This window comes from Rhyacophila brunnea, unplaced genomic scaffold, assembly GCF_057557595.1.
Source record: "Rhyacophila brunnea isolate RB1 unplaced genomic scaffold, BYU_Rbru_1.0 scaffold_13, whole genome shotgun sequence".
In the NCBI taxonomy this organism is placed as follows: domain Eukaryota; kingdom Metazoa; phylum Arthropoda; class Insecta; order Trichoptera; family Rhyacophilidae; genus Rhyacophila; species Rhyacophila brunnea.
Window position 1 is genome coordinate 20,483,308 of NW_028232785.1, and position 14,067 is coordinate 20,497,374.

The window sequence follows — 14,067 nt, forward strand, 5'->3', positions numbered from 1 at the left end:
TTTGTTGTCTGCTTCCTTATCCATTGGGTTCTGTTGTGATCTTGAACACTTTTATTTATCGCCAAATGTGACTTGGTCAATCGAGATGGTCCATGGAGTTACGTCAAAAACTCAACTATTAAAATATTCTAGCCTAAAATGTCATGACACATCTAAGAAAATAAGATATAAGCGGAAATAATTTGCAATAAACCAATACATAGTGTTACAATATTAGGGAGGGTTTCTTAATGTGAAATGTCATTTCAAATGTCGCCTTTGTCATTTTTGGTCTCGTACTGCGCGCGCGATCTTACAGGTGGCAGGCGTTGACAGAGACAAGTAGAATTTTATTCCGTTATTGACTGTCGCTAGAATTTTTCTCTCAAGTAAAACCCACACTAGGTATACCATTTACAGGCCGGAAACCGTATATGGTTTTGTATCGTGTGCCATGTTAAACTTTGATTTCTGTTCGTGGAAATATATTTTCACCAAGTATAGCAGGACGGATGTGACGTTTCATGATGCTGTGTATCGTGTGATTAGCATGTTTGATGGCTCTATGAATAGGGTAAATTTGTAATTGTTTTTATCATTTTACTTTAATATTTACATAATAACATACTTTATTGTTATATTGGTTGTTATTAATAAATTATTTTTATATTTTGTATTTATTATATTGTGTTATGGCGTATTGGCCAATCACTGTAATGCCATAATACTCTTTTATAAATAAACAAATAATCAAATCAAAAAAAAAAACAAAATAAATAAAAAATATTATAATTGTTTGTTGTGTCAAATTAAACCAAAAAGGTTTCAAATTGTTTTTTTTTTGGTATGGTTTTGTGAATCACTCCGGTAGGTGTATGTATGGCGGTACCTTGCACGCTGCGAATTTTATTGTAAAAATAAAAAAATAAAATCAATTTACGTTTCAAGTGGCAAAAACTAATTCTGTTTCAATTCTGAGTATGTGACGATATTCCCAATATATGTCGTTGTGTGTTCAACATATTTGTATGTTTAACAGGTTCGCTGCCGCCCTATATAATATAGAATTGACCCCATGTGTCAATCCACGAAAACGTAAAAATTTGGTCAAGGTAGACGATAAGTTATGTCATAACAAGTCATCAATTATAAAAATTTTCACAGTACCTACCCATTGAAAACATTCAAGTGGGTTTTGTGAATGCCGCCCTTTTAAAATGCTCCAAAATATTATGTTATGCAATTTTGTTTTATGGTTTTTTTACGGCCTCAGATAAAACGAAATTTATTGATTTCCTAATTGCTTTTATGGGATTTGGTGCTCACCATGTTATAAAAACCATCAAATTTCAAAGCAATCCATTTTTGTATGAGCGGCGTTCCGTTCACGGAAAAGTTTGCATCTTAACACTTTACGGTCCGGTCACGCCACATTGGCGTCCTTTGCAAGCCGAACGTTACGATCCGGTGACGCCTACGTGGCGTCCTCACATAGGCATATCTTTACTGTGAAAAATAAATATGAAATTTGATATTTGGTTGCAAGATCTATCGACAGATGGTTGAATGACATGTGCAAGAAGTAAAAGCATGATGGAAAAAAAATATTTCGGGGTTTTTACAGAGATGGCGGACGTAATACCATTCAGTATTTTTTTTGTACCTATACCATTTTTTTTATTAGTTACAAGCCCGTTTCTAGACGGCTGAATCACGAGACGTAAACAAAAACGGTAATAAACACTCAATGTTATATTCCAGTGTCGTCACTTCAACTTCGAAATTTAATTGTCGACCCTTTTCAGTGGTAGTCACCCATTTATGAACCTGCATTCTTTTTTTTTAAATGAACGCGATTTTTCGCTATGAAATTGCATCCTATTTGATAATTTGTCATTAATGGTTTATTACCCATGAAACATCCACCCACCATGCTTCATCATCCATGATAGAAATCTTAACTTGAAAATGAGAATAGTTATAAATGTGAACTTGTATCGCGTTGTCATTTTCGTTCGCTTTTTTCGGGAGATTATTGCTTGTGTAACTGCATAAATAATAGCTATTATTATTTATATTGCACTAATTTCATTGAAAAAATAATTAATCTAAGTATATTTCAGCTAGGATATATATTTTTTATTAGTTTTATCTCCAAAAAAACTTTTTAAAATGGAGGACCATTCGTTTTTAAACAGAGGAAAACTATGCGGATTGTATGTCAGATATTCCCAGTGACTGAAGATATCGGAGATTTTAGTGTAATTTTCAATCACAATCAAATATTTCCGTGGATTTCCGCAACTAATAAACGTTTAAGAAGAAAGTGTTAAGTGTGTTCCTCACATAAACTTCGAAAAGAAACTATTTACATGTCCAAAGAGTGTAAAGTACCTCTACATCTACATATTGGTAATTGGTTTTCTTCGTATAATTTAAAAAAAAGTGTATTAGTTGTTAGTTCATTTTACATTCATAGTTTTATAAACTATTTCAAATAATTTCAGCTTTAGTGTGATAATAATTATTTCGTGCCTAGCCAGTTATCTAAAGGTATTATCCATAAGATTGAGTGTTGATTTTTGTGGAATGTAGATGTTTGTTTTACAATTCTATTGCTCATAGATTTTGTTATATGAATTTTTTATGCACGCCTCTGCACTGTTATTGGATTGTCTCGATTCCTAAAATAATACCAAATTGTAATAAACGGTGGGAATGTATATGCGTGCATTTTATTTATTTGAATTTACTCGAAAATATGCACGCCACTGCACTGCCTCAGCCATAAAACCAATAAATCAGATTAGTGTTCGTTCGGGAATGAATGTGCATTTATTTTTAAACACTTCACAGTTTGTGTGAAGTCTTTGTTATTTTATTATATTTGATAATCAGAGATATGAGTAGTAGCGCTAAAAATGAATTGATACGTATTCTATAGCGGTGTAAAACATTTTGTATTTGAATATTTTATTACATTTTTTAATTAAAAAATAATATATTGTGATTGCTTTATATCAATAGGCTGTTTCCTTTACATTATATTTAACAAATTGAACTAATCTAATAACATATAATAAACAATTTACGAAAATTTACAAATTATATACTTTACCTTTATGGAACGCGGGCCAGAGGTTGACAAGTGTTAAATAAATGACACAATTTGATGCATTGATATATTTTAAGTATTTTCTGAAAATTTTATTGAAATATATCAATAGGTTCAAAAGTTATATCATTTTTAACTTCGCGATCGAAATTTGTTGATTTTCATTAAAAAATACCGGATATTGGCGTAGGTTCTTCGCGAAAATTCGCGGACCGTATAGTGTTAAGAGACGTCATTGGCAGCCATCCGGTTAAATATGGTGGATGTCACTTTGGCATAATCGAATCGTATCACAGGGTGCTAGGTTTCTCGTCCTGGATTTATTGTTTGTACAATTTTTGTTTTTGTTAATTTCAGAGTATGGAATCTAATCAGTCTTCTATAGGCACAGGGAATGTGTGCCAGCGAGGTTTGCACACCAAGGAACAGCAGGAATACTTTGACAAGTAAGTTTACCCATATCCCACAGTCATAGTATGTTTCACGCGGAGTTGTGTATCATTTAATGGCATCATTTTATACATAGATGGAAGAATATTTTTTATCTATTATTGTTTGGTCTGGTTTGAAAGTTTGAAATCTTTTTTGATAAGTTATTTCTAATTGAGAAGTGCTTTGGGTTGTACTGATCTGTATCTGTCTCTTTCTAGGCTCAAGAAGGACCTGGAGGTTGAGCTGAGGAGAGAGAAGGACGACAATAGAAAACTGCGAGCCCAGAAAGAATTGCTAATGGAAAAATTAGGCAGTACAGAGTACGTATAACATATAGATATATTTTTGTATGCGGTTTGCAGTATTTGAAAGCAATTCAAGCATCGAAATATGAACCAATTGCTGATCGTTTTCAATTTATTGTGAGAATAGAGTTCAAACCATGAAGAGCGCTAATAATTACGATTTGTATAGCTAATGCCCAACGTGCAACATCGATATCCACTTTGGTATATTTTTGAGGACCGTGTGTGAAATTATAATTTATAACAGCCAAAACCTTTTTCTATTGGGAGGAGCCTAAATGTATGAAATTTAAGCAAAAAAGGAGCACTGGTTTACTGATTGAGTTAGCTACAAGTAACTTCACACTTTTACTACGATATTTCACCGAATTAGTTAATCACATACATGATTCTATGTGCAGATATCAGTGGCAAAGGGTGAAGGTAGGCTGTTGAGATCAAACGTATCTTCTGCGATCAACCAGTGCTTGGTGATTTTATGTTTTTTTTTCTTTACAGAGACACAAAACCCGTTTTGAATACGTCACCGTCCGCCGAACCTGCCTCGATTCCCTCCTGCCACACTGTCAGCCAACCGACGGTGAACGTTCCTACAGTGGCGCCACCGCCAAACGACGCCAGTCCGCCGCCGGCAACCGCGCAAGACCTGCGATCCCGTCCCAGCAAAAGAAAACTCAAATCGAATCCGTCGACAAATCCCGCAGACACACCCGAACCTTGCATCAATACTACGAACACTAATTTACAATTCGCCATGAGGAAAAAACCGATGGAGCTATCGAAGGAGGCTTTCTCGGCTAAGACGTGGACGATGAGTCCGGCTAATTACTCGTTCAACGTCAGTAAAACGTTCAACAACATCGATACGACGCCCAAGTTGGATGACGAGTGCGTTCTAACGTTAGAAATGCTTGATAAGGATATTAAGGGAATGGCAAGTGTGATAAATGACGCGGTCCACGCGAATATCCAAGGCACTGTTGCGGGGCTACACAAGATGGTGTCGGACACGGGCAAGATTGACGTGCACACGATAGGCAACGAGGATCTTTCTCTGATAATGGCCAACCTGGCTGTGTCTCAAGAGAGCCAGGTAGACGATATCGTGCCGGAGAATTTGACTAACATCCTGTGCGATATCGTCATGACTACCGAGTACGTCAAGAAGGCGGGCAGCGATGAGAAGCAGGATGACCGGGCGTCGACACCCCCCAACAATAAGGCTGATAGAATATCTAAAACTAGCGATAGGTGAGATTTTTTAAATACAAAACTTTTTGTATTATTGTGTAATTGCTAATTTACCCTCGAATTAAATTGAAATTATTATTCAAAGATGTTTCTGATTTAATTGCTACTAACATTACTCTCTCTACTCTGTTTCCAGTTCAAAGTCACCGTCGTCTAAAAGTCAATCGTCATCGAAATCCAAGATATCGACCGAGATGATGCAAAGGATCGCCGACCTGTTCATTTACCAGAACACTCTGGCCCTCACCTATGACGACGACGTAGGTGTTAACTTTCACCGATACTTCGAAGAGCACCACAGGAAGACTATAGCGAGGAGTGCGGACATCGCGGAGACGTCGGCGCCTCCCTCTAGCCCTCAGCCTGACAACCATCACAGTCCGCCCCTGCACGAGCTATCGCCGTCAGGAAGTGTCTCCGAGCAAGGGAACACACACTATCAAAACAGAAAATTAACCGCGTTGAATCAGATATTGAAAGTATTCGGCGTCGACATGTCGAGTAAGATTGTGAACGAGGATATGACTTCAGAGATCACGCGTAAGAGCCAGATGGTTTCCGCGCTGATGGAAGAGGATAATAATTTATGCGCCACTGGGAAAAAGACGGCAAACGAAGACTGCGAAAGTCTTCCGGATGGAAAATTAGTGCTTGGGTCCAGTCCGCCGTCTACTCCTAAAAAGCGTAAGACTGTCTGTAATGAGATGTCGGAAAGCGATGACGATAACGTGAAACACGTTGTTGAATCTGCTGATCAGATGGACATGGTGTTTAAAATCGCGAGCAATCTACGCAAAGCCATGCACAAAGGTGTCGCCGATAAGTTTCTGCAGTTACCGGCGCGCTTTCTGGACGAGTCCATGCTCACTCCGGAGACTGTCGAACAGATACGCGAAGTTAGGATCTTGAATAATAAGAAACTGGCCGCCGGCTCTAAGCGCAAGGCAAACGTCGGCGATTCGAAGATAGGCATACGCGACAAGAAGACCAATGATGATTTCGGCGTGTCGGCTTGGAGTAGTTATTGGGACGGCGATAGTGTCACAGGGGAACACCCCTGCGATCCCACACCCGAGGATTTGATGAGGGAGATGATCAAGTATAGAGATAATAGCAAAGGATACACGAAACGGCAGTTTGAAAAGCAGCTGTGCATCAGCGCCTCTCAAACTATCGTGGCGAAAGTTTTAGCAATACTGATCGAAGGCGATGATAATTATTTGCCAGATACAAGTAATAAGGATGTGAAAGTCGGTAAAGTTTTGGACGGGTTTTGCATTGAAGATTACTGGGATGAAATTAAGCCGCATTTCGGGATGTGGAGACGGGTGGCCGTCAGCGAGTACTGGGATCTTCCGGCACATTATCGGATGCGCAAGAAAAAGATGGCGGATTGCGAAGACGATAAGGCTGCGGCCAAGAAGCTCGTTCAGGGTAAAGACTCGGCCGATGTCCCGATGGATCAGGCATACTTCGTCGAGCGGTATCAGGCCGTTAACAAGCAGTACTGCGAAAAAGTCATGAACAATGATTACTCGGGGGAGGACTGGGTCAAGACCATGAATGAATTGCAACGTCTGGAGAGTAAATTAAAGTACGCTGTCAACCGTGCTCAGCAGAAACAGTTGAAATTCGAAGTGCGAGAGGCTGAACTGGTCGCCGGTAAAGGATTGGGTAAATTAATTAACCAATCGTACGCTAAGAAAAAAGACGATCCACAAAAAACGACGACGACTGATGAAAAAACTTCCGAGAAGACAATACCGAAAGATAAAAGCGACGTGGAAGTCAAAATGAACTTGAAAGCTTTGAAGGAGTACATGAGGGACTATATTACCAACAGTGACGCGGCCGATGATATCAAGGCCATAGTTAGTGATGGTAAAGATGTTAAAAAGACAGTAGCCGGTGATAAGGATCTTAAGAAAACGATAGCGGGTGATAAAGACGTCAAAAAGCCGATGCAGGTGCAGGTTATAGTGGAGGACGATAAGGCGATCGTCATCAAGGACGCCGGGCAGGAGAAGAAGGTGGAGAGAGGCGTCCGGGTGGTCGACGGAGTGGCGTTGAAGGACGGGGTCCCCATCAAGGACTCCATTACTATTAGGGATATACTCGGGGGTGAGTTCTTTTTCTTGTATTCTTTATTGCATTAAGCAATTTGGAAGAATGTTAATTGTTTTATACATACATGGATTTATTCACATCTGTGAGAGGTTTCATCTTGAACAATGCACAGATGCTAGGGTATTGAAAAAACTTTATTCTATAGAGATGGAGTCTAAATGTATACATATTATGACTTCTGGTCTGCTGATTAAGTTAGCTACAAGTGACTTCACATTGCGGGTTCATTTGAAGAGAACTTCACACTTTTTATTTTATTATAACATTCCACTATAATTTCAGATTCACTCAATGTATATAATTAAGCTCGATTTCAATTTGATTTCGCGCATCTCACATATTGCCTTATCAAAGCAGACGTTTTAATATAAAATTTAGTTACCTGTGGAAAGAACTGTCCCGTCAATTTTATGTAGGCAGCCAAAAGCAATGCATATATTATTGAGTATTATTTTTATGATGAATAATCAATAATAAAGGTTATGTAAATATAGACTTGTAAAGCTCAAATTACATTGGCAGATTGCGTCTGGCCCGATCGTCTGTCACGACTGTCAAAATCTATTCTCTATGGTTTTCAAGGATCGGGAGCGATCGTGAGTGAAGTGGGATAAATTCTATTTTCCGTCGTCCCAATCGTTTTGATGTAAATTTGCGCGGGAATAATGTTCAGTGTTGCCACCGATCTATCGAAGAAATAGTTTTCAGTCAACCTATATTTTAATTAATAGCACCACTATGTTTATTTTAAACCAATCAAAAACAAGGATCAGATATCCGAACACCGCCTACTAGGTTTGACAGCTCAGTTTTGTAGTAAATTTCAAAAGTTCAGTGTTGCACCAATCTAACGAAGAAATAGTTTTCGGTCAGCCTATATTTTTAATAATAGCAACACTATGTTTATTTTAAACCAATCAATCGGACGATCGGCGTGGATCGTTGGATCGGGTTGGGTCTGCGCGTCTGCCAATGTAATTAAGCCTTTAGGCCATCCTCTCACGCAGAAACTAAAATCTGACTAACTGGTTGCTGATGGAATTTATAAACTAGCCAGTGACTGATGCTTCGCACACGGGGCTACTGAAACCTAATAATCTCATAACCTCAAACTGTCAAACCCATTGTCTTTCCCACTTAATTCTAAGCTTTTTCCGTAATATCTTTACAGGAATATTCTGGCAGCCTGTAATTATACAGGCAGGAGTATTTGTTAACATCTGCCACATATTTAAAATTAAAGACCGCTTCGCCCATCTTTAATTTTTGACGTCTTGACTTGTTATTGCTTATGTATTTCAGTGCTACCAGTTTTGGTAAGAAAATATGATTTTTCATCGAATCTACTGATATTGGTACCACTGTTTAATATGTGACTGGCAACTGATAGACTGGGAGACTAGCATGTCATGTCTCCTCGGTTTCAGTTGCGGGCAATTTGAAACTTGAGAGATTCCAGTCGTGCCGTCAGCGAGCCGCCATTGAAATACATTAGCTAGATACATACTGGAGTTTCAGTCTCGTCCTTTTTGAGTATTCACATGAGAGGATGGCCTAACTAGAACGCACAGCGCCATTTTGTTTTTGGGGCTGCCAACAGAAGGAGAAAATAATTAACTTGTTACCAATACGACCACACATGTAATTGTTCAATTTCAAAATAGAACTGCCTTCCTAATGCGAAATGCGTATAAGACTCCAAATTCTTGCTATTTCTTCTATTGCGCAGCAGTTAGCCAGGGAAGTTGGTATTGTATACTGTACATACATCAACAATATTGCATCGCTTTCTCTTGCTTGACGCAACTCTGACTGAGTTTTATTTTATGCCAAAACTACCAAACTTATTCTCGTTGCTTTTAACTTGTGACTTTCTTTGTATTCCAATAAAGATGTTGAGTAACACTTTCTTGTATAGAAATGTAGCCAAAATGGAGGGCATTTTTTGTAATAAGCTATACTATAAAAGAAAATCACTGCTTCAGTTTTGTATAAGAGATTTTACATTTGGCTTTGATATGACTTCGATATAATATTATACAACTCAATCTCAAAGCGGCGGAGGTTTTTGACTTTGACCGCTTCCCACTAGAGGTGCTAGTTCGTTGCCGGTGGCTGGCCATTTTACTATTTTCACGGATAGCGAATGTCAAAGTATCAAGCCGTCTAATTGTAACGTAATTGTAACGCACCGTTATTACTTGTTTTTTCTCTTTATAACAAAATAGTTGCAAATGTTATTTTGTATTTAAGTATAAGTTGTGATTCTATGATATTGGTACATACATATTTTATTAATATTAGGTTTGTAAAATACATCGGAAGCTCTGTTTCATTCCCGTATTTAATATTATAATTATTAAGTACATAATTAACGTTAAGTAATTTAAGAATTAATTAGCTTCGTACCCCACAAGAATCGATTGTTTTAATAATGTTACTATAATGGTTATTTTCTTGTTTACATGCTAACTTTAGCTGTCTTATAGTTCATAGACTAAAATGTAATGCGGCAATCTTACGCTATCAGAAATGCACGCATCAAATTTTCAAGACATCGGACAATGTTCGATGTACAATACTTTTAAGCTGTCTCGCATTTTTAAGCAATCAGATGTCTTGGAACTGCTTATTACAAAAATTAAACCTATGGACAGGACCGCTAATTTTTATAACACGATTCAGGACTCTTTTTTTTTGCATACAAAAATGAGTAGAAACCTACTTTCATCAAAGTGAAATTGGTTTCTACGATCTTTGTTTTCAAATGATTAAATTGCAATGGTAATTATTAAATTTTTCTTCCGCGCGTGACTGAAATCATAATAATCGTTATGTTAATTGCCAGGTTACGACGATGATAAATTACAGCAGTGCGGCACGCAAAAGTTACTGCAGGATTTACATCAGAATAAAACTCAACCGCAGCGGAAACCGGCAGCGACAGCTCCACAGCAGGCGGTGCCGGGTGTTGCCAATTCGGCAGCCGCCGGTGGTAAAACCGATCAGACGGGCGCGGCGGCGGGGGCAGCTAAGTCGATGGCCCAGCCGCTCGCTGCAACTATTCAAGCGATGTCTGTCGCCAGCGCCGTCAAGGGGAAAACGCTCCTCAAGGGCTGCGACTCCGCGGGGGATGGCCAGCATCACCACTGTCTCGGAGACGGTATGTTGTGTATTTGTTTCTATTGACAATTTGCAGGAAATGAAAGTGTAGATGTCGAAACAGCGTTGAGTTGGATTTAATGACCTTTGGCATTCATAACTGAAGATCATTACTATAATTATTATATTGTGTGAAATTACATATAGGACATTTTGTGTGTGTGTATTTTTTGATGTATCTATATGGACATACTATACTTGGCCCGAGATGCATAGATTGTCGAGTTACATTAATTCGAAATAACCTCAAAAAAAACACAATGACAGCTCTGAAAGTAGCAATTTGGTGAGGTAACGTCGCGTCTGTAGTCAGAATTATAGCCTTTTTTAAATTACTCTAATTTCCAAATAGTTTTTTAATTGTCATACAACGTTCAAAGTATGGAAATTTCTTCTTCGTCGGGACGTAATGACTGAGAATCGTTGCCCAGATGATTTGGCCATGTGACAACCTTCTCTACGGCTTTGCTCCACTCCTCTCGGCATTCAGTGGTATTCATGGCCATTGTCAATATGAAATCTGCGGCACTTTTGATTTGGTCTGTCCATCTGACAATATATTACATTGAATAATTACAAATTAATAGTTAATGTATAAATAATGTAAAGTCCACACACACTAATAAATTTTATTGACATGGCAAGAAATTCTTATATCGTTCTAAGGGATGGTGTCTGTTTACATAAACTATGTGTTGATAATATAATAAGACATATTAAATACTGCTAGTGTTTATCGATAACAAAATGACATTCAAAACTGTTTACAATTTAATTTCTGGTTAAAAGTGATGGATGTTGGATTTACAAGTTATACTTACGTTTCAATGTTTCGTGCGTATGTTCTTATACGCATGTGCAAAGTTTATAATCAACTGATAAACAGTTTGTGACATTCTGTGCGTCTCGGCCATAGTGCACGTAAGGTATAGATTCTGTTTTACTCATTATTGTCTAAAGACGATTCAAATTATCTTTTTAATTCTAAATTAGTATGTGTGCGGTGATGTGAAAATGATGCTTTAACTTGGCCTCAATTAATCGAGATTGTTTGAATCTATTTGCTAGGTCTGTCCGACAAACGCGCTTGAGAAAAATCATCTCATTGTTTTGATTTTCGTTTATTGCGTAGGTGCCCCGTCTAGTCATGTGGAGTCGTCCGGTCCCGAAGAGCAGAACCGATGTTCCCGCCACCCTGACGCCTCACGTTCCAACTCACACTCTACTTCCAGCAGTGGAAACAGTGCCAACAACAACTCGGATCATCCATGTAATTGTTGCTACTGCACTGTCTTTGGACACGCTGTGAGTACGAGTTGATTAAAAGTCTATGCAAACGTCTCGAAGATGAGTTGATTTAGGCTTCGGCCACATAGGTAGGTGCTTCACTAGTGTTAAGCTGGGTGCTATGCTTGTCTACTAAAAACACTACTGCCACTCTGCACTTTCTCTGCACTGTTCATTTGACATTTGGGAGCGCTTAAGTCAACAACGATGTCACTCTCAAAACTAACCAGAAAGCTACTTCTCACAGAGAATTTAAGTTTAAAATTTCAAAAGCATCTGCCTCGCAATATTTTTTCATCTATGGGCACACTATGGCCCATGTGTATCGCCCATTCATAACCTCAAAATATACGGTGTTTGACCTTTGTCATACTGAAGAAATATTCTAACAACTCTACTTTCTACTGTTATGTTCTTTAAAGTGACATAAATTCTCTATCCTCTATAATAACAAGTAAGAACACCATCTTGTAAAATCACTAGGTGACATAATAAAATTAACCAACACGTTTGTTCGCCGGGAGACTCACTAGGTGACTAATAATCACATAGCAAGGCGCGAAGCGTGCAGTGTGGCCATTGCGATAATAGTATAGTGTGCGTCCGTTCGCTAGGGTATGTCACCTAGCATGTAGCCACCAGCAAACCTTAATATTGGTCTTGCGACGTCTATTCTCAGAAGAGATCAGAGCACTGTGGACAGAAGAGTGACCTCTGGTGACGTCGAAGGAACAAGGTTGCGAGGGCGTGCGTTTTCCAGATGGAACGACACCATCAAGAAAGCGACGAATCAACAATAACTGAACCGATAAGATCAGCGCAGGTTTGCAGCATGTAATTTTAGTGATCCCCGTCCTCAGTAATTATGCAAAAGATATGTAGAGATCTGTTCTCGATCCAAAGGTGTATAAATCATTAATTTAGCTTTTATAGTTTCATCTTGGGGAATGGTGACGTTCTGCGTTAAAACGATTAATCAAATACAGTATAACCTCGTTTTTACGTGCCCGGAATTCACGTTTTCCCGGCAATTGCGTGTATTTTTTTCAGTCCCGATGTACTTCAGTACATTTAATACCCGCATTTACGTTTTTCTTTCCCGCGATTTACGTCGGAAATATTCAAAATATGCGAGTTACGCCCACTTGACAATGATTGGGTCGTGACATTCGAACGATTTTTCAATAAAAATTTTAATTGAATGTTGTTTTTTAATAAAACGTTATTTTTTTAGAAACATAAAATTTAAATGTTCTTTTTTCAATACCCCCCTTTTACATTTTCCCTCCAATTAGGTTTTTTTTCTTCAGTCCCTTAAAAAACGTAAAATAGGGGTTATACTGTATTTAAAATGCAATGTTTGTTATTACACGACGTTGCAGAATGTTACGTTACCTAAAAACATAATAAAATGACACATACCAGATATCACCAGTCGATACTTGCATAAAATAAAACCTCATTGCTTTTTAACATTGTAAAATTTAGAGGTATGTTGTCAGATTTTTGTGGCAGTGCAGGCGACTCATTTAGGTGTTGGTATCGTTACTTTCAAATGACACTTGACACTTACACCGTTCCAACGTGATTTCGTCGTGGCCATAATGCCAGAAGAATACGTCCATCTTCTACCAAGAAATTTGTATTCATTATCCTTGTAGAGATTCTTTCTTTGGCCCCTTGTGTTGGAAATCAAATTGTGCTCAGGTATTTAGTGGATGATTGAATCTGGTCAGGGTGAAGGCCGATAAGTCATCTGTACCACCTTGAAGTTTATATCTAACAAATGACTGCAAGGTCCGCTTCAGTCATGGCACTGCATACCCAGTATCCGCCTGAAGCATCTGTTCTCGAAGCTCAGTGAAGATTAGCTCGTTCCGTTACATATTATGAAATGACGAATTTTAACATGTGTTACTTTGCAATTGAATTGCAGCCTCCTGTCACCACGCCTGTGTCTCGGAACTTTAACGAGACCCGAGAGAGGCTGCGCTTGATCTTAAACCGGAAGAAACAGCGCAGCGGGAGACCCAACGCCACCCAGCAGTCCTCTGCAACTTCACAGGTATGATAACATACTCATACTATAACTACTTTAGAATTACCTTTATATCATAGCTACAAATCGCACCGCTCTTTCACGTACATATTTATGGGCTCCGAACCCCCGCTTCCGTCCATTACGAACGGTGTTATTGAAATTGCACCCGTGATAATGTCAGTTGTAGAATATCTCCTGAGATTTCTCAAGAGAGATAACCATCTAGGTATTCTGTTAAATAGTTCTTAGTCAAAGTCGTTTTGAATACATGAAAGCGAAGACGCAGTGTATATTTAGAGATTATGTCAAAACGATCCAATATTTTATCAAGAGAAAAAGTAGTTTAAAACTTCTCATTTCACTAAAAC

At 38.3% G+C, this 14,067-nt stretch overlaps 1 protein-coding gene across 2 annotated transcripts in view; it reads left to right on the top strand.

Moving 5' to 3' along the window:
* LOC147076873 (uncharacterized) overlaps positions 1–14,067 on the top strand; it is a 51,097-nt gene that overhangs the window by 18,334 nt on the left and 18,696 nt on the right. For both annotated transcript variants that reach the window (XM_085940547.1, XM_085940549.1), the window contains exons 17-23: positions 3,452–3,540; positions 3,745–3,846; positions 4,330–5,082; positions 5,219–7,203; positions 10,058–10,372; positions 11,504–11,676; positions 13,595–13,723. In XM_085940547.1, the coding sequence (XP_085796673.1) occupies positions 3,452–3,540; positions 3,745–3,846; positions 4,330–5,082; positions 5,219–7,203; positions 10,058–10,372; positions 11,504–11,676; positions 13,595–13,723 (3,546 nt within the window). The remainder of the gene's footprint in view (positions 1–3,451; positions 3,541–3,744; positions 3,847–4,329; positions 5,083–5,218; positions 7,204–10,057; positions 10,373–11,503; positions 11,677–13,594; positions 13,724–14,067) is intronic.